The following is a 22,073-nucleotide window of genomic DNA, read 5'->3' on the forward strand; positions in this document are numbered from 1 at the left end:
AATATGACCGGGGGCTGAGGCCAGGTATGCTTTACGGCACTGCCGGGCAATGAAGCAGCCCGTGCTAGGAGCTGGGGACGACCACGGTGAGAACAGAAGGACACGGGGTCGGGAGCCTCGCTTTACGGCATAGCGAGGTGACGGAGTGGCTCCGAGGGGGACGAAGACCTGGGCAGGGAGCTTTTGCGACAGTGGGAGAAAGACACGCCCACCGCAGGCATCTTTACGACGGTGGGGTACTGGAGCCCAAACTCTTTCTGCTTTGCGACAGCGGCACCGACGACCCCGCCCTCGGTAGGAGGAGGTGACACCTTGAAGCACTCGCTTTACGGCAGGAGGGGGGTGTCTCCCCTCGGGATGCACGCTCCAAAGCAGCGTGAGCCGAGTCTGGAGGACCCAGAGAAGCGGTAGTGAAAGTCTAAGTGAAAGTCTCTTCCCGCCACCCGACTGAGACCGAAGTGTCTTGCGACAGTGCCGCAATCCTTCCACTTTGCCTCACACCTCTCCTGATTGGCTGAGCGAGCCGACTGGCGGGGGTGGGGAAGCTCGCTGATATTTCAAGTCAAGCCCAGCCTCAACTCCAACTCAATCAAACTATGCCACGTTAAGGGCACAAAGAGTCTAAAGAAGTCCCGACAGGCAGTTTCAAGCGACAGCGTTGATGACCCCAAAAGATCTCCTTTAGAGCTATTAACAAGCCCCCAGCCCAACTCCCCGAAGCTCACTCTCAGGCTGGAGGACCGTGACGTCACAATCGAGGCTCCTGGCCTGGCCCCCTGACTGGGATTGGCTGGTTTGGATGAGGGTGGTGATGGAGAAGGGCGGGAACAAATTGCCCAGACAAAGAAAATCTTTGGGTGGGACACAAAGGAAAGGGGCGAGCGGAGGGACCCCCAGCCCGAGTCTCTATATAGCCTTGATTCCGCCCGCCGCAGCTCCGGAGCAGGGGAGAAGTGGACCCGGGACTGAGCCCGAGCATGCCCCGCCGGCAGCGGTGGGGGCGGGGCCAGGGGCGGGGCTACGTGGAGCCGGGAGGCGGGGCAGGATCGCTGAGAGCGGCCCTCCAGTGGGGCCATGGAGAAGGTGGAGTGCCTAGGGGCTGCTGGCGGCCTCAACCGGGATTTCCCCTAGAGGGGCAGCCAGAGGAGTGCCCGCAGCGGTCACAGGAGTCGAGGCAGGCGCTGGGCAGCCCTCCGGAGTAGTCTTGTTTCACGGTTCTGGGCCTCACGTGCACTCAGGGGGCTCCGTAACTCGCAGTACTGGTTCAAGCTGTCCCTCCGGGGGGATAGTGGTCCTTGGTTCCGGGCCCAGTCAGCACCCAAGGGAGGCTGCGAACCACAGCCTTGGGTCTGGCACGAACCCTGGTGGATTCAACATCCTCGGATCTCGAACCAGTGTATCCAGGGCTTCCAGCCCCGGGCCTGGGGGACCTGCAGGGCAAGAGGTAAACAGCCCCGGGTGCAGTCCGCACTCAGGGCCAACTTGCTTGAACCCCCAAAACTCCCAACAGGACCGGCCCCGGAGCATCCTACGAAAGAACAGCTCCAACTTGATGCAGAAATCCCCCAATGTGGAGAAGTAAGGAGCCCAGCTCTGCGGGCAGGCAGCCCAGAGTCGGGAGGGTTCGGGACACCGGAAGGTCGGAGCCAGAAGGAAAGGGGCAGAGCCTTAAGAATGAAGAGTTAGAGTAGGTGAGAGCAATTGAGTGGGAAGTCCGAGGTTCCAGGCCTTCGGGAGAAGAGCAGGTGCCCCATAAACCGTGGCTGCACAGGACTGTGATTATCATTAAGTCTGACCCCATCCCCAGCCTCAACAAGGGAGTATAAGAAACCTGTTTTGAGTCCGAGTGGTGACTCATGCCTGTAATCCTAGCACTTTGGGAGGCCGAGATGGGCAGATCACCTGAGATCAGGAGTTCGAGACCAGCCTGGCCAACATGGTGAAACCCCATCTCTACTAAGAATACAAAAATGAGCCGGTCGTGGTGGCAGGCACCTGTAATCTCAGCTACTCGGGAGGCTAAGGCAGGAGAATGGCTTGAACCGGGGAGGCAGAGGTTGCAATGAGCTGAGATCACACCATTGCACTCCAGCCTGGGAAACAGAGCAAGACTCCATCTCAAAAAACAAACAACAACAAAAACTGTTTTGAATGCCACGCAGAGTAGCTCACGCCTGTAATCCCAGTACTTTGGGAGTCCGAGGCAGGCAGATCACGAGGTCAGGAGTTCAAGACCAGCCTGACCAACATGGTGAAACGCCATCTCTGCTAAAAATACAAAGATTAGCCGGGTGTGGTGGCGCACGCCTGTAATCCCAGCTACTCAGGAGGCTGAGGCAGGAGAATCACTTGAACCCGGGAGGCAGAGGTTGCAGTGAGCTGTGATCGTGCCACTGCAGTCCAGCTTGGTCAACAGAGAGAGACTCCATCTCAAAACAAAAACAAAAACAAAAAACAAAAAAACCCTGTTTTGAATGACTGGGAAAATGAGGGAGGCCTATGGGAGGGTCACTAGAAGCTCTCCTCTCCCAGCCCCAGAAGGAAGTCTCAGCACTGGGACGAGATGAATATCCTGGCCACCTGCTGACAAGAACTATGGATTTATGATGGTGGATGAGCCCAACACTCCCTACCACAGGTGCTGAGCCCTCAGCCCCAACCCTTCAGTCCAGAGATTCTTCTCTATTTAAAGGAGGGGACAGGTGGAGGAGGCAGAGAGCCTCAGGGACTGGATACTGCCTGACCCCCACCTCCCGGCGCTGCTTCCCCCTCCTCTGCAGGCTGCAGGACAGTTTTGAGGACCTCTCTGCTGGCTCCTCCTGCTCAGTGAATCCCGGAGTGCTGGCAGAGAGGTAAGAGTCCTGCCAGAGATCAGCCGGGGCGTGGGGCCTCTTCCTTCCCTCTGCCCTGAATTCAGGTCTGCAGCGGGTCTGCTTTCTGACACTTGCAATGGGAGGTGCTACAATTTCCATCAGGACTGGATGGGGGTGGGGGTCCGCCAATTTGGCCTCGTTTACCACCTGTCCCCATTGCTATTTTCTTCTCTTGATGCCCCCAACTAGTCTCCTGCCCCTTCAGGATTGCCATGATGGACAGTATCTGCCCCAGGTTCCGCCAGGACTGTGCTGACAGGAGCTCAGGGCCTGCAGACAACTTTTCCAAGATACATGATGTAGGGTCCAGCCCTATGGGGCTTAGCAGGTGTTCCCCCCGTGTGCAGAGAGGAGAGATTGTAATAAATTAAGACACAAGACAAAGAGATAAAGAGAAAGCAGCTGGGCCTGGGGCACGACTACCAAGGCGCAGAGACCAGTAGTGGCCCCGAACGGCTGGTTGTGCTGATATTTACTGCATACAAGACAAGGGGGCAGGGTAAGGAGGGTGAATCTTCTAAGTGATTGATAAGGTGCAGCAAGTCATGTGATCACAGGACAGGGGGCCCTTCCCTTTTAGGTAACCGAAGTAGAGAGAGAAGGCAGCACACATCAGCGTTTTCTTCTATGCACTTACAAGAAAGATCAAAGACATTAAGACTTTCACTATTTCTTCTACTGCTCTCTACTACGAACTTCAAAGAGGAACCAGGAGTACGGGAGGAGCATGAAAGTGGACAAGGTGTGTGAGCATTGAAGCACAGCACCACAGGGAGGGGTTTAGGCCTCCGGATGACTGCGGGCAGGCCTGGATAATATCCAGCCTTCCACAAGAAGCTGCTGGAGCAGAGTGTTCCCTGACTCCTCCAAGGAAAGGAGACTCCCTTTCGCGATCTGCTAAGTAATGGGTGTCTTCCCAGGCACTGGCGTTACCGCTTGACCAAGGAGCCCTCAAGCAGCCCTTATGCGAGCATGACAGAAGGTTCACCTCTTGCCTTCTAGCTCACTTCTCACAATGTCCCTTCAGTACCTGACCCTATACCTGCCGGTTATTCCTAGGTTATATTAGTAATGCAACAAGCAGTAATATTAAAAGCTAATGATTAATAATGTTTATAATAATGATTGATAATTGTCCATGATCATCTCTGTATCTAATTTGTATTATGACTATTCTTATTCTAACTATTTCTTGCCACAATACTCCTTTGTGCCTTCAGTCTCTTGCCTTGACACCTAGGTAATCTTTTGCCCGCAACATGAGATGAAGGTTGTGGATTGAATGGAAAGGGGGAGGTGGAGCGAGCCTTTGGCAAGAGTACGGTGGGAAAGCCAAGCTCTCACCACGGTCACAGACTTCACCGACTTTGACAAGCGCCGCAAGTCACACTATGATAAAGGGAAGTTTCTCAAGGCTCAGAAAAACCGGCCCTTGGAGGATGAAGAGGATGAGGATGACAATGGTGGTATTGTCAGTATCAGTGGTGGCAGTCAAGGCATGACGCTGGACCCAGAGCCCAGGCCTGTGCAGAGAGGCTGGGCAGGAGAACTAGCCAGAGGAGCCAAAGATGAGCCAGGCCTGGTCACCCAGAGGCACATCCTTGAAGCCCAGGGTTAGCGATGGCGGGGCTCCAGGGACTAGAGGGGGTTGTATTCCAGAGCCCGTTCCTCACTTCTCTACCACAGTCTGTCTTTCTCAGTGGCTATCAGCCCAAGACGTTGCTGCCTGACAGGGAGGTAATGCTGGGAAGTAACCCCAGGGAAGAAAGAGGGCAGCTGGAGGAAGGACCCCACTCAGGATAGTCCCCGGAGATTATTGGCTGTTGAGGAACAGAAAGTCTGATTGGGGGCTGATTTGCTGGCCAGGCCCAGTGGCTCACTTCTGTAATCCCAGCACTTTGGGAGGATTGCTTGAGGCCAGGAGTTCAAAACCAGCCTGGGCAACATAGGGAGACCTCATCTCTTCAAAAAAAGAAAAAGAGAAAGAAAAAAAATTGTTTTTAATTAGCCAGGTGTGGTGGCGTGCACCTGCAGTCCAGGCTACTGGGGAGGCTAAGGTGGGAGGATAGCTTGAGCCCAGGAGTTTGAGGCTGCCGTGAGCGATGATGGCACTACCACATTCCAGCCTGGGTAACATAGCAAGATCTTGTCTCAAAAAATAAATAAAAAATAAACAAAAGTCCGAGACAACCATGGGGGGATGTGGAGTGGTCGCTGAAGTTTTTCTCAAATGGGAAGGGTAAGAGAAGTCAGTGAGATGAGGATCTGGGGCCTGAGCTTCTCCCCTCTGATGAGGGCCCACAACAGACACCTGGGAGGCATGGATACACCAGATGGCCAGAAGACTTGGATGCATTTGATTGATTCCTCAGATTCCTCCACCTACAGAAATCAGTCCCCCCAGCTGTGGCCACTATCATATTGGGGCAGGAGGTTGCTCTGCAGCACAAGGAATATGGTGGCAAAGGACTACACCTGAGGTCCTGCTCTCATCCAGAGCTTGTAGAGGATATGGAAGATGAGCATCAAGATGGTGAGAGCCTGAGCAGGCCAGCCTAGGGGGCAGGAGGGCTGGGAACCCACAGCCTGATGGGTACCCCAGCCCTGATCCCTGATTCTAGGCTCCACAAGCTTGACCTCGGTGATTGAGAACCCCGTAAGCACTGAGGTCCACCTACCGGACCACATGGGAGGCCCCTTTAGGGATCACAAGGCCACAGAGAGCTCCCTGATGGTGACAATGACACCATTGCAGCCTGTTGAGGGCACCAGGCCACCATCTCCCTGGGGCTGTCTCTTGGCAAGCTCCCATCTCCCAGCCCTCCAATTCTTTCAGGCCAGTACATCAGCGACAGGTGGAAGGACAGGCCCTGAACAGCCTCAAGTGCAAGGTCCACATTGGACAGGAGAGGAACCAGGGAGACTGAGAAGCGGTTGGGACCCCCTCCAGCTTGGCACCACCCACTGGCTCCACACCTGCTCTTTAACTCCTCTCTGCCACGCCACCCCACTCCAGGTATTTCTCTGTCCTCCAAAGACAGTGAGTCTCAAGTGGTGTCCAGCTGGTGGCTGGGGGGCTGAGCTGGCAAAGCCCAAGGAGTTCAGAGAGGGAGAGTGGAATCAACGCCAACTCCTCAAGCCAGAACAAGCACAGCCTGGCACACTGAGCCTGGGCAGAGGCAAGGGGATGCTTACACTGGCCAGGGAGGTAGAGGAGATGAGTGGGGAGGTTCTAGGGGATCCAGAATCACATGGACAAGATCTCATGCCTGCTACGAGAAAGCCGTGAACTCAAACTCTTCTCTCCAGATGAAACCCTGGGACTTTGATGGACTCAAGAAAAGGAAAGCAAACAATGGAAAATGGGGCTGGTTGGGGGCGGAGTGGGGGCAACCTTCCCTTCATGGCCACCCTATGAATAGAAATAAAGAGCAGAAGAGCAACAGTGTGGGAGCTGTGAATCGGGTACTCAGGCTGGGCCTGCTCAGTCGTTGAGGAGAGGGGAGGAGGAAGGGGAGTTCACACACAGGAACCATGAATATGACGGCAAAGCGAAGAAAGCTGGGAGCAGTCCGGGGTACTGGACTCCTCAGGAGCCTAGAATCACGAGAAGGCCCAAGCTGTAGCAGGATGACAATGACTGATGCAATTAATATAGTGAACCGGCTGGGCACAGTGGCTCACGCCTGTAATCCTAGCACTTTGGGAGGCTGAGGTGGGCGGATCACCTGAGGTCAAGAGTTGGAGACCAGGCTGACCAACAAGGTGAAACCCCGTCTCTACTAAAAATACAAAAAGCTGGGCGTGGTGGCAGGAGCCTGTAGTCACAGCTACTCGGGAGGCTGAGACAGGAGAATTGCTTGAACCCAGGAGGCGGAGGTTGCGGAGAGCCGAGATCGCGCCACTACATTCCAGCCTGGGCGACGGAGGGAGACTCCGTCTCATAAATAAATAAATAAATAAATAAATAAATAAATAAATAAATTTAGTGAACCACGAATTTACTGCTATCACCTTCTTCACTTCGTACAGCCCTGGAGGAAGGGGTTATCATTCCATCTTCCAGATGAGAAAACTGAGGAATCAGAGAGCTCGTCCGGGGCACACAACCTCTAAGTGACAGAGCCAGGATTTGAACCTAGATCTGCCAGGCCCCCAAGACTCACCATGAAGAGAGAAAGAAACAGAGGCTAGAGCCCTAGGAGGAAGGAGCTGGCAGATCGTCTCTGAGGGCGGGGCCGTGGCTTCTCTGATCTCAGGCCCCCATCCTCCGCCCAGGCCCCGCCCCTGCCCCTCCCAGCACTGCCTGGAAGTGTGGGGTGAGAGCTCCTCCTAGGACATCCCTTTCCCCTTGGGGAAAGAATTGTGCCCCCCAGGCCCTTCCCCACGGAGGTCCCTCTTCTCCTTCCCCATCATCTCCCCTTCCTGGGACAGAAAGTACCTCCACCTGCATCTCCAGGTGCCCGGCCTCCAGGGCCCGCTGGCCCCACAGCAGGCAAGCTGAGATGACGGTCAAGCTGGATTTCGAGGAGTGTCTCAAGGACTCACCCCGTTTCCGGTAAGTGTGAACTGGTCTGGGGGGCTAAGGAGGGGAAAGTCTAACACCCCCAGCACACACACACCTTTCCCCAGGCCAGATCTCCTTCCAGGGAGCAGGCCTCCAAGAGGCAGGAGCGAGCCTGTGGGCCAAAGTGGTACCCCATCTATGAAAGCAGGGTACTCCAATGCTCTCTGCCCCTGCACGCTCCTCCTGGCCTCTGCAGTTTCCCTCACCCCTAGAGCTGGCATTCCCTCTGGCCTCTCAGTGGGACCCCTGCCCCTCCCCCAGCACCTGCTCTGGGGCGGTTAGCAACTTCCTGCCCTGGCCACATCCACCCTCCGTCTACCCTTCCTGCTCTGGCCTGGGCTGTGGTAGCTCCCAGACTGCAGAGCGGGCAGAGCGCAAGTGGGCGGGCGGGTGAGGGGCGAGCCTCTCAACTCTGCAGCTTTCTCCTCCATACCCACCACCCTGCGACCCCATCCTGCCTGATGAGGCAGACAGACCAGATGGACCCAAGCTCTGTTCCCATGACCCCCTCTTTCCCAGAGCCTCTATTGAGCTGGTGGAAGCCGAAGTGTCAGAACTGGAGACCCGTCTGGAAAAGGTGACCCTAACATGGAGAGGTGACCCAGGAGTGGATTAGGTTGAGAGGGGTAGGGCCAGGGAGAAAGCTGGAGACACAGAATCCGTTCCAGGGATTGTTGAATACTGTGTAGGGCAGATATTTTGGAGACTGCAGAGACGCAAAAAAGGTGGTTCTGTACCGACAAGAAGCTCACGATCTTGGAAAACAAGACTGACTTTTGGGCCAGGCATGGTAGCTCACGCCTGTAATCCCAGCACTTTGGGAGGCCAAGGTGAATGGATCACCTGAGGTCAGGAGTTCTAGACCAGCCTGGCCAACATGGCGAAACCCCATCTCTACTAAAAATGCAAAAATCAGCCAGGCTTGGTGGCACCCATCTGTAGTTCCAGCTACTCAAGAAGCTGAGGCAGAGGAATCTCTTGAACCTGGGAGGCGGAGGTTGCAGTGAGCCAAGATCGCACCACTGCACTCCAGGCTAGGCGACAGAGCGAGACTCTGTCTCAAAAAAAAAAGACTTAATTTTGGACTTCCTTGTTCAGCTCTTGAGCTCCTCTTGCATTGTGCCAGGCCCTGAGCATTCAGAGAGGGCAAGATCATTTCTGCTCCCACGGAGCCCAAAGGCTGACTGGGAGACAAACCAGTGAAATGTTTCAATTCAAGATGGTAAGGTGTCCCCTGAGCACTCTATCAAACAGCATGTTCACACAAATACACACTCAAATGCTCTCTCATTCCCCTTACTTCGCTTTACTTTTCTCTGCAACATTTACCTCTGACACATTATGTATTTGCATGCTATATATTAGTTCTCTATTGCTGTGTAACAAATTGTCACAAATTTAGTGGGCAACATTGTTTTATGGGCAACATGGTGAGAGCTCATCTCTACAAATAATAATTTTATTTTTATTTTTATTTATTTGAGATGGAGTCTTGCTCTGTCGCCCAGGCTGGAGTGCAGTGGTGTGATCTTGGCTTACTGGAACCTCCGCCTCCCAGGTTCAAGCTATTCTCCTACCTCAGCCTCCCAAGTAGCTGGGATTACAAGCGTGCACCACCACACCTGGCTAATTTTTCTTTTTTCTTTTTTTTTGTATTTTTAGTAAAGACAGGGTCTCACCATGTTGGCTAAGCTGGTCTTGAACTCCTGACCTCAAATGATCTACCTGCCGCAGCCTCCCAAAGTGCTGGGATTACAGGCGTGAGCCACTGCGCCCGGCCTACAAATAATAATTTTTAAACAATGGACTGGATGGGGTGGCCACCACTGTGATCCCAGATGCTTGAACTACTGGGCTCAAGTAATCCTCCCTCCTCAACCTCCCCAGTAGCTGTGCTACAGGCACATGCCACCACGCCTGGCTTTTTTAAATTTAATTTTATTTTTTGTAGAGATGGGGTCTCCCTATGTTACCTAGGCTGGTCTGGAACTCCTGGGCTCAAGTAATCCTCCCACCTCAGCCTCCCAAAGTGCTGGAATTACAGGTGTGAGCCACTACACCTGGCCTGAATTTTTTATTTTGAGTAAATTACTGACTCAGGAGACTAGTAAGGAGAGGTCTCATGTACCCATCACCCAGCTTCCCCCAGTGGTGACATCTTATACAACACTACTACATTATTAAAACCAGGAAATTAATATTGTCACATTACAATTAACAATAAACTCGGCTGGGTGCGGTGGCTCACGCGTGTAATCCCAGCACTTTGGGAGGCCAAGGTGGGTGGATCACAAGGTCAGGAGATCGAGACCATCCTGGCTAACACTGTGAAACCCCGTCTCTACTAAAAATACAAAAAAATTATCCGGGTGTGGCGGCGGGCACCTGTAGTCCCAGCTACTCAGGAGGCTGAGGCAGGAGAATGGCGCGAACCCAGGAGGCAGAGCTTGCAGTGAGTGGAGATCGTGCCACTTCACTCCAGCCTGGGTGACAGAGTGAGACTGTCTCAAAAAACAAAAACAAACAAAAAAACCCAATAAACTCTATCCAGGCTCAGTGGCTCACGCGTGTAATCCCAGCACTTTGGTAGGCTGCGGCAGGTGGATCACGAGGTCGGGACTTCAAGAACAGCCTGACCAACATGATGAAACCCCCGTCTCTACTAAAAATGCAGAAATTAGCCAGGCGTGGTGGCACACACCTGTAATCCCAGCTACTCAGGAGGCTGAGGCAGGAGAATTGCTTGAACCCAGGAGGCTGAGGTTGCAGTGAGCCGAGATCACGCCACCACACTCCAGCCTGCGGAGGTCGCAATGAGCCGAGATCGTGCCACTGCACTCCGGCCTGGGCGACAGACCGAGACTCTGTCTCTAAATACATAAATAAATAAATAAACTCTATAGATCCTACTTCGATTTTACATTTTGCATATGCTCTTTTTTGGTGTTTTTGTGTATAATTCTAGGGTACTTTATCACGTGTATGGATTCCTTTAACCATCACCACACACCAATGGACACAAGGAATTCCTTTACAGTGGTACCCGACACCCTTCCCGCACTTCTTTAATCCGTGGTAACCACTGATTTGTTCTCCATCTCTCTACTTTTGTCATTTCCAGAATGTTCCATAAATAGAATCATACACTATGTGACCCTTTGAGATTTGGCTTCCCCCTCCCCCCTCACTCAGAATAATGCTGCTGCCGGGTGTGGTGGCTCATGCCTGCCATCCCAACTACTCAGGAGGTCAAGATAGGAGGGTTGCTTGAGGCCAGAAGCTCGAGACCAGCCTGGGCAACATAGCAAGACCCTTGTCTCTAAATAATGTTTTGTTTTGTTTTTAAATTAGCCAGGTGTGGTGGTGTGTGCCTGTAGTCTCAGCTACTCAGGAAGCCAAGATTGGAGGATCCCTTGAACCCAGGAGTTCAAGGCTGCAGTGAGCTATGATCCCACCACTGCACTCCAGCTTGGGTGACAGAGACCTCAACTCTAAAAATAATAATTATTTTTTAAAAGATTAATGCTCTTGAAGTTTATCCAAGTTGTTGCACATATCAACAGTTTGTTCCCTTTTATTGCTGAGTACTGTTGTATTGAACAGATGTCCCAGTCTGTCACTAGTCCAGTGTTATGAAAGTTTCTTACTCATCTAAGGGGGAGGGGCTGAGATGGTAAGGAAAAAACTAGACACAGAGTCCTCAGATTCACACAGTGATTTGTGAACATCCTTGTACCTTGTCACAGACAACCCATGGTGATGTCTGATAAGATCTGATCTTGGTCAGGCCAGGTGCTGTGGCTCATGCCTATAATCTCAGCACTTCGGGAGGCCGAAGCAGGTGGATCACCTAAAGTCAGGAGTTCAAGACCAGCCTGGTCAACATGGTGAAATCCTGTCTCTACTAAAAATACAAAAAATTAGCCGGGTGTGGTGGCGGGTGCCTGTAATCCCAGCTACTCGGGAGGCTGAGGCAGGAGGATCGCTTGAACCTGGGAGGCGCAGGTTGCGGTGAGCCAAGATCACGCCGTTGCACTCCAGCTTGGGCAACAAGAGCGAAACTCCATCTCAAAAATAGAAAAATAAAAAGAGATGGGGTTTCACTATGTTGGTCAGGCTGATATCCAACTCCTGACCTCAGGTGATCCACCCACCTCAGCCTCCCAAAGTGTTGAGATTACAGGTCTGAGCCACCTTACCTGGCCTATCAAGTCTCTTTGTCAGTCAAAAGGGCCAGATAGGATGGGCCCCAGGAGTACCCCAGCATTTCCTCTTGGCCCTGACCCGTGGTCTAGATGATGGATTAATATTTATGAGGGAACGTGCAGTGAGCACAGAATGAGACGACTCCTAGCAGTAAATACTAGAGATTTTATTTATTTAGTTAGTTTTTGAGACAGAGTCTCGGTCTGTCACCCAGGCTGGAGTGCAGTAGCGCCATCTTGGCTCACTGCAGCCTTGGCTCACTGCACCTCCCGGATTCAGGCAGTCCTCCTGCCTTAGCCCCCCAGGTAACTGGGATTACAGTCACGTGGTGCCATCTCAGCTCAGCCTCCCGGGTTCAAGCAGTCCTCCTGCCTTAGCCTCCCAAGTAGCTGGGATTACAGGCATGTGCCACCACGCCTGGCTAATATTTGAATTTTTAGTAGAGATGGGGTTTCACCATGTTGCCCAGGCTGGTCTTGAATTCCTGAGCTCAAGCGACTGGCCCGCCTTGGTCTCCCAAAGGGCTGGGATTACAGGTGTGAGCCACCGCGCCCAGCCAATACTGTAGAATTTAATAGCAACCAGGTAGAGCATCCAGACCGTGCAGGAGGCTGGAATCTCCACGGAGCTCTGGATCTAAGCAGGTAGGCAGGGCAGGAAGAGATATGTGCGAGTGGACAGGGAAAGATGTTTTGGAGGTAAGGCTGACAGAGGTGTTGGCGACAGGCTGAGAGGAATGGGCAGGAATTGGGTTTCAGGCCCAAGGCAGTGGGAGCAAAGACGCAGTGATGAGAACACAGCAGGTGTGTGTTAGATACAGGGAGAGCTGGATGAGCCCGCAGGGCAGTGAGGCCAGGCAGGAATGGGGGAGCGCCGCCCTGGGCAAGGGGAAGGAAGTGGGGCAGATGTGGGGGCATCGCCGGGTGTGAGGATGACAGCACAGCTCCCTGTTACCCTCCTTCTTTCCCAGCTCCTGAAACTGGGCACTGGTCTCCTGGAAAGCGGGCGTCATTACCTTGCTGCCAGCCGCGCCTTCGTTGTTGGCATTTGTGACCTGGCCCGCCTGGGTCCACCAGAGCCCATGATGGCGGTATGCGGAGGGTCTGCATCTGGGAGGGAAGGGGTCTGGGATGAGGAGGTGATGCTGTGGAAGAGGAGGGCTGGCCTGGGGTCTGCAGCTTCCAGGCCACAGCAGGGCTGGGCTGCTGTCCGTGATAGCCATAGCAGGCTGGGTCTCGAGTCGGGAGGGTGCTGCCACCCCATGCCTGGTACTCTTTCTGTGCCTCTTCTTGCCTAGGAGTGTCTGGAAAAATTCACCGTGAGCCTGAACCACAAGCTGGACAGCCATGCGGTAAGTAGGGGAAAGTAGGGATTGTGGGGGTGGTGGCCAGGTCGCCTGTGGTCCTGACCCCAGTCTACCAACTTCTCCTTCCCTCAGGAGCTTCTAGATGCCACCCAACACACACTGCAGCAGCAGATCCAGACCCTGGTCAAGGAGTGAGATGGGGCCGGGCGCAGTGGCTCATGCCTGTAATCCCAACACTTTGGGAGGCCAAGGCGGGAGGACTGCTTGAGCCCAGGAGTTCGACACCAACCTAGCCAACATGGCGAAACTGTCTGCACAAAAAATACAAAAATTAGGCCGGGCACGGTGGCTCATGCCTATGATTCCGGCATTTTGGGAGGCCAAGGCGGGAGGATCACCTGAGGTTGGGAGTTGAGACCAGCCTGTCTAACGTGGCAAAACCCCAGCTCTACTAAAAAATACGAAAAAAAAAAATTAGCCGGGCATGGTGGCAGGTGCCTGTAATCCCAGCCACTCAGGAGGCCGAGGCAGGAGAATCATTTGAACCCAGGAGGTGGAGGTTGCAGTGAGCCAAGATCGCGCTACTTCACTTCAGCCTGGGCAACAGAGCGAGACTCCGCCTCAAAAAAAAAAAAAAAGCCGGGCGTGGCGGCACATGTCTGTTGTCCCAGCTTCTTGGGAGGCTGAGGCAGGAGAATTGCTTGAGCCTGGAGGTCAAGGCTGCAGTGAGCCATGGTTGTGCCACTGTACTCCAGCCTGGGTAACAGAGCAAGACCCGGTCTCAAAAACAAAAACAACAACAACAAAATTTTTTTAAGGGGGAGTGAGATGGGAGAGAAGGGAGCCTTATTTCTCGGAAACCAGCCCTGCCACCCTCTTCCCATGACCACAGGAGCCTCCCCTGTGACGGAGTTGTGAGATTGGGGGTTTCTGGTGTCCTGACTTCTGTCCCAGGGATCTCCTTGGGTTTCCCACGTTGCAGAGACTAACTGAAAGGACATGAGGGCTTTACCCTGGGAATGCTCTGCTGGGGCAGGTGGGTGTTAGCTGCGATTCTGTGTTATCTTCCCATCCTCAGAGGTCTGCGGGGTTTCCGAGAGGCTCGCCGGGATTTCTGGCGGGGGGCTGAGAGCCTGGAGGCTGCCCTGACCCACAACGCAGAGGTTCCCAGGCGCCGGGCCCAGGAGGCAGAAGAGGCAGGAGCTGCTTTGAGGACGGCTCGAGCTGGGTACCGGGGACGGGCACTGGATTATGCCCTGCAGGTGCCTGCCCCAATCTGTCTTCCTGGGGTACCAGAGCCTCAGGTGTCACCTCGAGGCTGAGGGGTCCCCAGTGTGCAGTGGGAAGGGGTGCTGTGTTTTCAAGACTGACCTGGGGTTTTTTTTACATCCTCAGATCAATGTGATTGAGGACAAGAGGAAGTTTGACATCATGGAGTTTGTGAGTTGTGGCGGGGGTGAGGGAAGGGTGGAGAGGAGCCTGCTGCCAGCACAGGGGAAGGGGGAGAGGGGTTCTTCCTCAGCCCGCCCACTGCCCGCCTTGTCCCCTAGGTGCTGCGTTTGGTGGAGGCCCAGGCTACCCATTTCCAGCAGGGCCATGAGGAGCTGAGCCGGCTGTCCCAGTATCGAAAGGAGCTGGGCGCCCAGGTGGGGCCCCAGGGCACAGCAGGTGGTGGAGGGAGGTTAGGGACTCCTAACTGGGGGGCCTTGGACATCTGAGATGCCCTTCCTGTGCCCAGTTGCACCAGCTGGTCTTGAATTCAGCACGAGAGAAGAGGGACATGGAGCAGAGACACGTGCTGCTGAAACAGAAGGTGAGGGGCCAGGTGCGGTGGCCCACGACCGTCATCCCAACATGTTGGGAGGCTGAGGTGGGAAGATTGCTTGAGGCCTGGAGTTCAAGATTAGCCTAGGCATCGTAGTGAAACTCCATCTCTACAGAAAATTTTAAAATTAGCTGGTGTGGTGGCATGCACCTGTAGTTCTAGCTACTCAGGAGGCTGAGGTGGGAAGATTGCTTGAGGCCTGGAGTTCAAGACTGCAGTGAGCTATGATCACACAACTGCACTTAAGCCTGGGTGAAAGAACAAGACCCTGTCTCTAAAAACAAATTTTAAAAAATATTTCAAAAAGCAGAAAGTGAGGGCTAGGGCTGTGGGCAGGAGGCAGATGCCTATGGCCTTGGTCTCTGCCCATCTCAGTTGCCCTTTGATCCTTTTATGCCTCCAGGAGCTGGGTGGGGAGGAGCCAGAACCAAGCTTAAGAGAGGGGGCTGGTGGCCTGGTGATGGAAGGACATCTCTTCAAACGGGCCAGCAATGCATTTAAGACCTGGAGCAGGTGAGGAGAGGACACCCCCAATCAGCCCACCCCACCCAATGATGTATTTTCGAGTGGTAATAGCACGCTAAGCACTGCAAGGAAAAACGGATGAACCCCCCTGCCTCAGTAGAGTTTACATTCTATCAGCAAAGACAGAGGATAAACCTAGTAAGTAAATTACGTGCTATGTTAGAAGGTGATAGTGCTATAGGAGAAAGATGATAAAGCAAGGGATGTGGGGAGCTGGGTAGGGGTTACAGTTCTAAATAGTTGGGAAGTGTGGGCTTCATGAGAAGGTAACTTTTGAACAAAGACTTGAAGGATATCTGGAGGAAGAAAGTTCTAGACAGAAGAAAGAGCCAGTGCCAAGGCCCTGAGATAGCTGGGGAGTTGGAAGAGCAGCGTGGCAGCCCTGGGTCTGGACAGAGTGAGGGAGGAGGATGTGCAGGAGATGAAATCGGAGCTAATGGGGGCATGAGTCATTATAGGGCCCTATAGATTTTTGTAGGGATTTGGGGTCTACTCTGAGGGCAATTGGGAGCCACTATAGGGTTTGGAACAAGTCATGCTGTGACTTGACTCCTTTCCCTTCTAGCGCCACTGCTAGCCCACATGGGATCTCTGTGCAAATTAGAAAATGGAGCCACTTCCCCAAGATACCTTTTTTTTTTCTTTTTCTTTTCTTTTTTTCTTTTTTTTTCTGTTTTTTGAGATGGGGTGTCACTCTGTTGCCCAGCCTGGAGTGCAGTGGCGCAGTCTTGGCTCACTGCAACCTCTGTCCCCTGAGTTCAAGTGATCCTCCCTCTTCAGAGTCCTAAATAGCTGGGACCACAGGCGTGTGCCACCACGCTCGGCTAATTTTTGTATTTTTGGTAGAGACAGGGTTTCACCATGTAACCCAGGCTTGTCACAAACTCCTGACATCAAGCAATCCGCCCGCCTCGGCCTCCCAAATTGCTGGGATTACAGGCGTGAGCCACTGTACCTGGCCCCTAAGATTCTTTCTTTTCTTTTCTTTTCTTTTTTTTGACGGAGCCTCGTTCTGTTGTGCAGACTGGAGTGCAGTGGTGCGATCTTGGCTCACTGCAACCTCAGCTTCCTGGGTTCAAGCGATTTTCCTGCCTCAGCCTCCCAAGTAGGTGGGATTATAGGTGCCTGCCACCATGCCCGGCTAATTTTTGTATTTTTAGTAGAGACGGAGTTTCACCATATTGGTCAGGGTGGTCTCAAACTCCTGACCTCAGGTGATCCACCGCCCCCATCAGCCTCCCAAAGTGCTGGGACTACAGGTGTGACCCTAGCCTAAACAGTATTTTTTTAAATTGTAGCAATAGACATTTTATTAGAAAAAGAATTTTACTGCCATCTGCTGGAAAGTTGTCTTCATAACCATATGAAATCTGGGTTGTCCAAGATATGAATAGCATCCTTTAGATGTTCCAATCTGCACAACTGTCCACCCTTCTCTGGAATGTCTCGTGGAACAGTCAGCCCAGGTGTCTCTCCTCTCAGTTAGATCCTCATGGGCAAACAGCACAGCCTCTCTTCCGTCCCTCATCCTAAAGCTGCCCATGTCTGTAATGATTTCCTTCTCTTACAGACGCTGGTTCACCATTCAGAGCAACCAACTGGTTTACCAGAAGAAGTACAAGGTGAGTGGGCCTGGGTCCTGGATGCCTGGGCCCCAGGGAGACTCAGCTCTTGCCTGCAGCTGGACATCTGGCCCCTTATCACCTTATCCTGCCAGGACCCTGTGACTGTGGTGGTGGATGACCTTCGTCTCTGCACAGTGAAACTCTGCCCTGACGCAGAAAGGCGGTTCTGCTTTGAGGTGGTGTCCACCAGCAAGTGAGTGCAATCCCCAGGGGTGATATTCTAATATATCTAAACAGCTGCCAATCTGAAAGGCAGGGCCCACCACAATGGAGGCCCCCCATGCACCTCCAGACCTTAATTTAATCCTTTGGCAGCTGGACTGGGGGGCCATTGTGGAAGAGGGTACAGGGTGATGGGGGATATTTAGGAGAATATTACCAACTGGTACAGAAGTCTTTCAATGCAACTAGAACTGGTTGAATACTGGCTGAATGTCAGCCTGCCCATCCTGCCACTTTGCTTCCCGGGCCTCAGACCCCTCTGCCATCTCCCTCACCCTCCTACCTAGGTCCTGCCTCCTCCAGGCTGACTCAGAGCGCCTCCTGCAGCTGTGGGTCAGTGCTGTGCAGAGCAGCATTGCTTCTGCCTTCAGTCAGGCTCGCCTTGATGACAGCCCCCGGGGTCCAGGCCAGGTACCTTAATCTGGGGGTGCGGAGCCAGGCTGCCCGTGGAGATGGGGCACCCTTTACCCTAGGCCCCTTGGCCACCCTTTCTTCCCCTCTCTCCCCCAGGGCTCGGGACACCTGGCCATAGGCTCTGCTGCCACCCTGGGCTGTGGTGGAATGGCTAGGGGAAGGGAGCCTGGGGGAGTCGGGCACGTAGTGGCCCAGGTCCAGAGTGTGGATGGCAATGCCCAGTGCTGCGACTGCCGGGAGCCAGCCCCGGAGTGGGCCAGCATCAACCTTGGTGTCACCCTCTGCATTCAGTGTTCCGGCATCCACAGGTTACTCCACGAGGCCCATGCGGGAGCCCCACTCCTTCGGGCCACAGTGAGGCTCCAATAGAGAGCTCACCACACCAGCCCCTCTTCTTTCCCTGTCCTGGCTTCCTCTCTTAGCTTCTGGCTTTGTCACTGGGTACCAGGCCTGGGCCCAAGCCTGTGGGGTGCCAGTTGGACCCAGGTGGGCCTAGCCCCTCTGTGTCCTAGTCTGGCCAAAATTGGGGGATACCCATAATTTGTTGGCTTGGTTGGAAGAAGTGTGGGGTCCAGGCTGCTGAGGGTGGGGCAGCCAATGAAGACTAGGCAGAGAAACGGTCATGAGGCCTTAGCAAGTGTCTAAGGCCCTCACCCCCCACCTCAGTGTGGCGGAAGGGAGGTGACATGGGAGAGGTTGTCCAGGCCAAAGTGTCACTAGAGAAGGGAGGTGGCTGGAGTGATGAGGGCCTTGAAATGAAACCTAAGGAACAAGGAATGGTGACGAGGCAGGGTCCTGTCAGGGCCGGGTCAAGGCTACATGGCGGCTACATGGCCGCAGCTGCCCTGCCTCCTGGGCCAGCACCTCTGCACAGGCCCCCATGCCAGCCTTGCCTCCCAGTGTCTTCAGGAGCAGCAGCAGCTCCCCAGGCCACTGCCCCCTGCACAGGGCCTGACCCTCCCCTCTGGCCCTCCAGGAGTCTTGGTGTTCACTTCTCCAAAGTCCGGTCTCTGACCCTTGACTCATGGGAGCCAGAACTAGTGAAGGTAACTTAGGGTATTGTGAAGATTGGGCACAAGAACTTGGGGTGGGGCAAGGACATGGGGGTGCAGGGGCGTGATCCCTGAGGAGTCACTCGCCCCCACCTTCCCTGTCTCTGCCTCTGCCTGGGCCTCCCGAAGCTCATGTGCGAGCTGGGAAACGTCGTCATCAACCAGATCTACGAGGCCCGCGTGGAGGCAATGGCAGTGAAGAAACCAGGGCCCAGCTGCTCCCGGTGAGCTTGGGGTTTAGCCTCCCAGGGGAATGGGGGGCCCCTGGAGCAAGAAGAGGGAAGACTGCCTGCTTCTCCCCTCCCACAGGCAGGAGAAGGAGGCCTGGATTCATGCTAAATACGTGGAGAAGAAGTTCCTGACCAAGCTGCCTGAGATTCGAGGGCGAAGAGGTGGCCGGGGGCCCCCAAGGGGGCAGCCTCCTGTGCCCCCAAAACCTTCCATCAGGCCCCGGCCAGGAAGCTTGAGATCCAAGCCAGGTATAGGGTTGGTTGGGCATTCATTGAGCACCTGCTGTGTGCTCGGTACCGTGCCAGGTACCGCGGGGAGGCACAGAGTGTGAAGCCCAGGCCTTCCCCTGGAGAATGTCGGAGGGACCGGACTGCAATTTCAGGGGTTACGGTGGAGTGTGACATTAAGAATGGGAAGGAATGTGGGGCTGGGCGTGGGCAGGGAGGGTAAGGGGTGCCAACAGCATGAGAAAAGGAGAGAGAGAGGGGGTGGGTTTGGCTGGAGCATCAGGGGTTGAGAGCTGAGGCCAAGTGTCAGGCAGTCAGCTCACCTGTGTCATCCCAGCAGTCGGGGTGGTTGGACACGCCTGCATCACTCTATTCCCTCCACAGTCCCAAGCTCCCCATCATTTAGAAGAGACCTGTCCCATTATAGCACTGGGGCACTGTGCTGAGGGTTTTCTTCTCAGACTCAGAGCTGCTTCCCCCTAACAGAACCAAATCCCCCGAACAGAGCCCCCCTCTGAGGACCTGGGAAGCCTGCACCCTGGGGCCCTACTCTTTCGAGCGTCTGGGCATCCTCCATCTCTTCCCACCATGGCCGACGCGCTTGCCCATGGAGCTGATGTCAACTGGGTCAATGGGGGCCAAGATAATGCCACACCGCTGATCCAGGCCACAGCTGCTGTAAGAGCCCTGCCCACCTCCCCACCCCACCCTAGGGCTGACACCTACTCCTGACTCTGGGCCCTGCCCTCACCTCGTTTTCCCACTACCTGTTCCCTAGGGCCTCCACCCACAGGGAGAGATCAGCAATAGAGACTGGTTGCTAAGTGTGTGTGATTTGGAGGCAGAGAAGCTGAGTTTTAACCCAGGCTCTCACCCCTTACAGGAGATTTTTTTTTTTTTTTTTTTTTTTTTTTTGAGACAGAGTCTCGCTGTGTCCTCCAGGCTGGAGTGCAGTGGTGTGATCTCGGCTCACTGCAAGCTCCGCCTCCCGGGTTCAGGCCATTCTCCTGCCTCAGCCTCCTGAGTAGCTGGGACTACAGGCGCCCACCAGCATGCCCGGCTAATTTTTTGTATTTTTAGTAGAGACAGGGTTTCACCGTGTTAGCCAGGATGGTCTCGATCTCCTGACCTTGTGAGCCACCGCGCCCGGCCTACAGGAGACTTTTAAGAAGTTATTAACCTCTCAGCCTCATCTGTAAAATAGTAACATACCTCATAAGCTTGTACTATGGATTTATATATGAATACATGCAAAGAGCTAGAGCCAAGTCTGACAGCTGTAACCCCTTCCACATTCCTGATTACCACACTCCACCCTCCCATTCTCTGAACTGGCGCCACCCTAAGACATCTTGAAATCCACCACTAGGGATGCCACCCTCAACCCCCCTTCTCGACTTCTCCATGCAGAATTCTCTTCTGGCCTGTGAGTTTCTCCTCCAGAACGGGGCGAACGTGAACCAAGCGGACAGTGCGGGCCGGGGCCCGCTGCACCACGCAACCATTCTTGGCCACACGGGGTAGGAATGATGGCCATGGGGAGGAAGGCTGGGAGACGTTGGCCGGCCGGCTGACCCTGGCTTTTCTCTCCAGGCTCGCCTGCCTGTTCCTGAAACGGGGAGCTGCTCTGGGAGCTCGAGACTCTGAAGGCAGGGACCCTCTGACCATCGCCATGGAAACAGCCAACGCTGACATCGTCACCCTGTAAGAATGCCTGAAGGGGCGGGGCTGGCGCTGGCGCTGGGACTCTTCCTACCCCCGCCCGCCCACCTTCGGGCGGGCGGGGCTGACGCCGAAACAGAAGCCTGCCCGGTGGGGCCTGGGGAAGGGCTGGGCCAGCGCCGGGGCCAGGCTCGAGAAAGGCTGCGCCAAGTGTGCACTGGGACGTGGAGTAGAAGGCGGGCGGGAGGGCGGGCAGGGTGCAAGGATGCTTGGCCCACCCTGGGAGGCGTCATTCGCCCATCATCATTGCTGTTAGGCATCTTTTTAGCACTAGACATGACCCCGGGGGTGGGGGCAGATGAACGGAACGCAACCCAGCTCAAAGGATGGGAAGTTGTGGGGGAGGTGAGGATAGTGTCGTTTTTTTTTTGTTTGTTTGTTTGTTTTTGAGACGGAATCTCACTCTGTCGCCCAGGCTAGAGTGCAGTGGCGCGATCTTGGCTCACTGCAACCCCCGCCTCCCGGGTTCAAGCGATTCTCCTGTCTCAGCCTCCCCCGAGTAGCTGGGACTACAGGTGTGCGCCACCAACCCCGGCTAATTTTTTGTATTTTTAGTAGAGACGGGGTTTCACCATGTTGGCCAGGACGGTCTCGAGCTCCTGACCTCGTGATCCGCCTGCCTCGGCCTCCCAAAGTGTTGGGATTACAGGCGTGAGCCACCGCGCCCAGCCAAAGATAGTGTCGTTTATTTCTTAATTCCCTCCCCTTCAGGCTACGACTGGCAAAGATGAGGGAGGCTGAAGCGGCCCAGGGGCAGGCAGGTAAAGAATACACCCACCCCACCCCCCAGGCCCAACACCTGAACTCTGGGCTTCTGGTCCACGGTGACCTCTCTCCCTAGTGCCCAACTGCATTCATTCCGTTATTTAACAAATGCGTATTGGGCGCATGCGACGTGCCAGGCCCTGGCAAGGCATAGGTGCTGGCGCAGTGCCCGCGGCGCGCACGTTCCCACCCGGGCTCGGAGCGCGAGGTCCCCAGGTGGGCCCCAACCGCCGGATCCTGCCCTTCTGCACTGGGGCCCAGCCGCCTCCCGGCCTTTCCTCCCTCCCCCAGGAGATGAGACGTATCTTGACATCTTCCGCGACTTCTCCCTCATGGCGTCAGACGACCCGGAGAAGCTGAGCCGGCGCAGTCATGACCTCCACACGCTGTGACCCCAGGCCCTCGGGGCCCGCGCCTCCCTCCCTTCCCCGCCACCGGGCCCTCTGCCATTAAAGCCTCCGTGCTTCGCTCTTCCCTTCTGGTTCACTTCTTGGGCGCCACCTTCGGGCCCGT

At 54.7% G+C, this 22,073-nt stretch overlaps 1 protein-coding gene across 11 annotated transcripts; it reads left to right on the plus strand.

Annotated features, from left to right (window-relative positions):
- Positions 1–21: 21 nt before the first annotated feature.
- ACAP1 (ArfGAP with coiled-coil, ankyrin repeat and PH domains 1) lies at positions 22–22,034 on the plus strand. Of its 11 annotated transcripts, none has more exons than XM_054536119.2 (30): positions 22–1,174; positions 1,511–1,691; positions 2,533–2,638; positions 2,781–2,852; positions 3,454–4,486; positions 5,246–5,406; positions 5,710–5,889; positions 6,906–7,192; positions 7,333–7,431; positions 7,960–8,017; positions 12,617–12,736; positions 12,944–12,997; positions 13,085–13,143; positions 14,031–14,214; positions 14,348–14,392; positions 14,503–14,598; positions 14,691–14,765; positions 15,181–15,290; positions 16,873–16,924; positions 17,020–17,120; positions 17,437–17,560; positions 17,660–17,871; positions 18,540–18,609; positions 18,745–18,839; positions 18,925–19,094; positions 19,579–19,751; positions 20,484–20,593; positions 20,667–20,777; positions 21,507–21,556; positions 21,852–22,034. In XM_054536119.2, exons 9-30 carry the CDS (start codon positions 7,379–7,381, stop codon positions 21,950–21,952), a joined length of 2,223 nt encoding a protein of 740 aa, XP_054392094.2. In that variant the 5' UTR covers positions 22–1,174; positions 1,511–1,691; positions 2,533–2,638; positions 2,781–2,852; positions 3,454–4,486; positions 5,246–5,406; positions 5,710–5,889; positions 6,906–7,192; positions 7,333–7,378; the 3' UTR covers positions 21,953–22,034. The 11 variants fall into 11 exon arrangements, with proteins under 11 accessions (XP_054392094.2, XP_054392097.2, XP_054392098.2 ...); XM_054536122.2 differs by having other exon boundaries at positions 3,577–4,486; XM_054536123.2 differs by having other exon boundaries at positions 1,511–1,578; positions 3,577–4,486.
- Positions 22,035–22,073: the final 39 nt, after the last annotated feature.

This window comes from Pongo abelii, chromosome 19, assembly GCF_028885655.2.
Source record: "Pongo abelii isolate AG06213 chromosome 19, NHGRI_mPonAbe1-v2.0_pri, whole genome shotgun sequence".
In the NCBI taxonomy this organism is placed as follows: domain Eukaryota; kingdom Metazoa; phylum Chordata; class Mammalia; order Primates; family Hominidae; genus Pongo; species Pongo abelii.

Coding starts and splice junctions, on each gene's coding strand:
- ACAP1 (XM_054536117.2), top strand. CDS start 7,379: ATGACGGTCAAGCTGGATTTCGAGGAGTGTCTCAAGGACTCACCCCGT. Junction 12,998..13,084: donor ACAAGCTGGACAGCCATGCG/GTAAGTAGGGGA, acceptor TCCTTCCCTCAG/GAGCTTCTAGATGCCACCCA. Junction 19,752..20,483: donor TGATCCAGGCCACAGCTGCT/GTAAGAGCCCTG, acceptor TTCTCCATGCAG/AATTCTCTTCTGGCCTGTGA.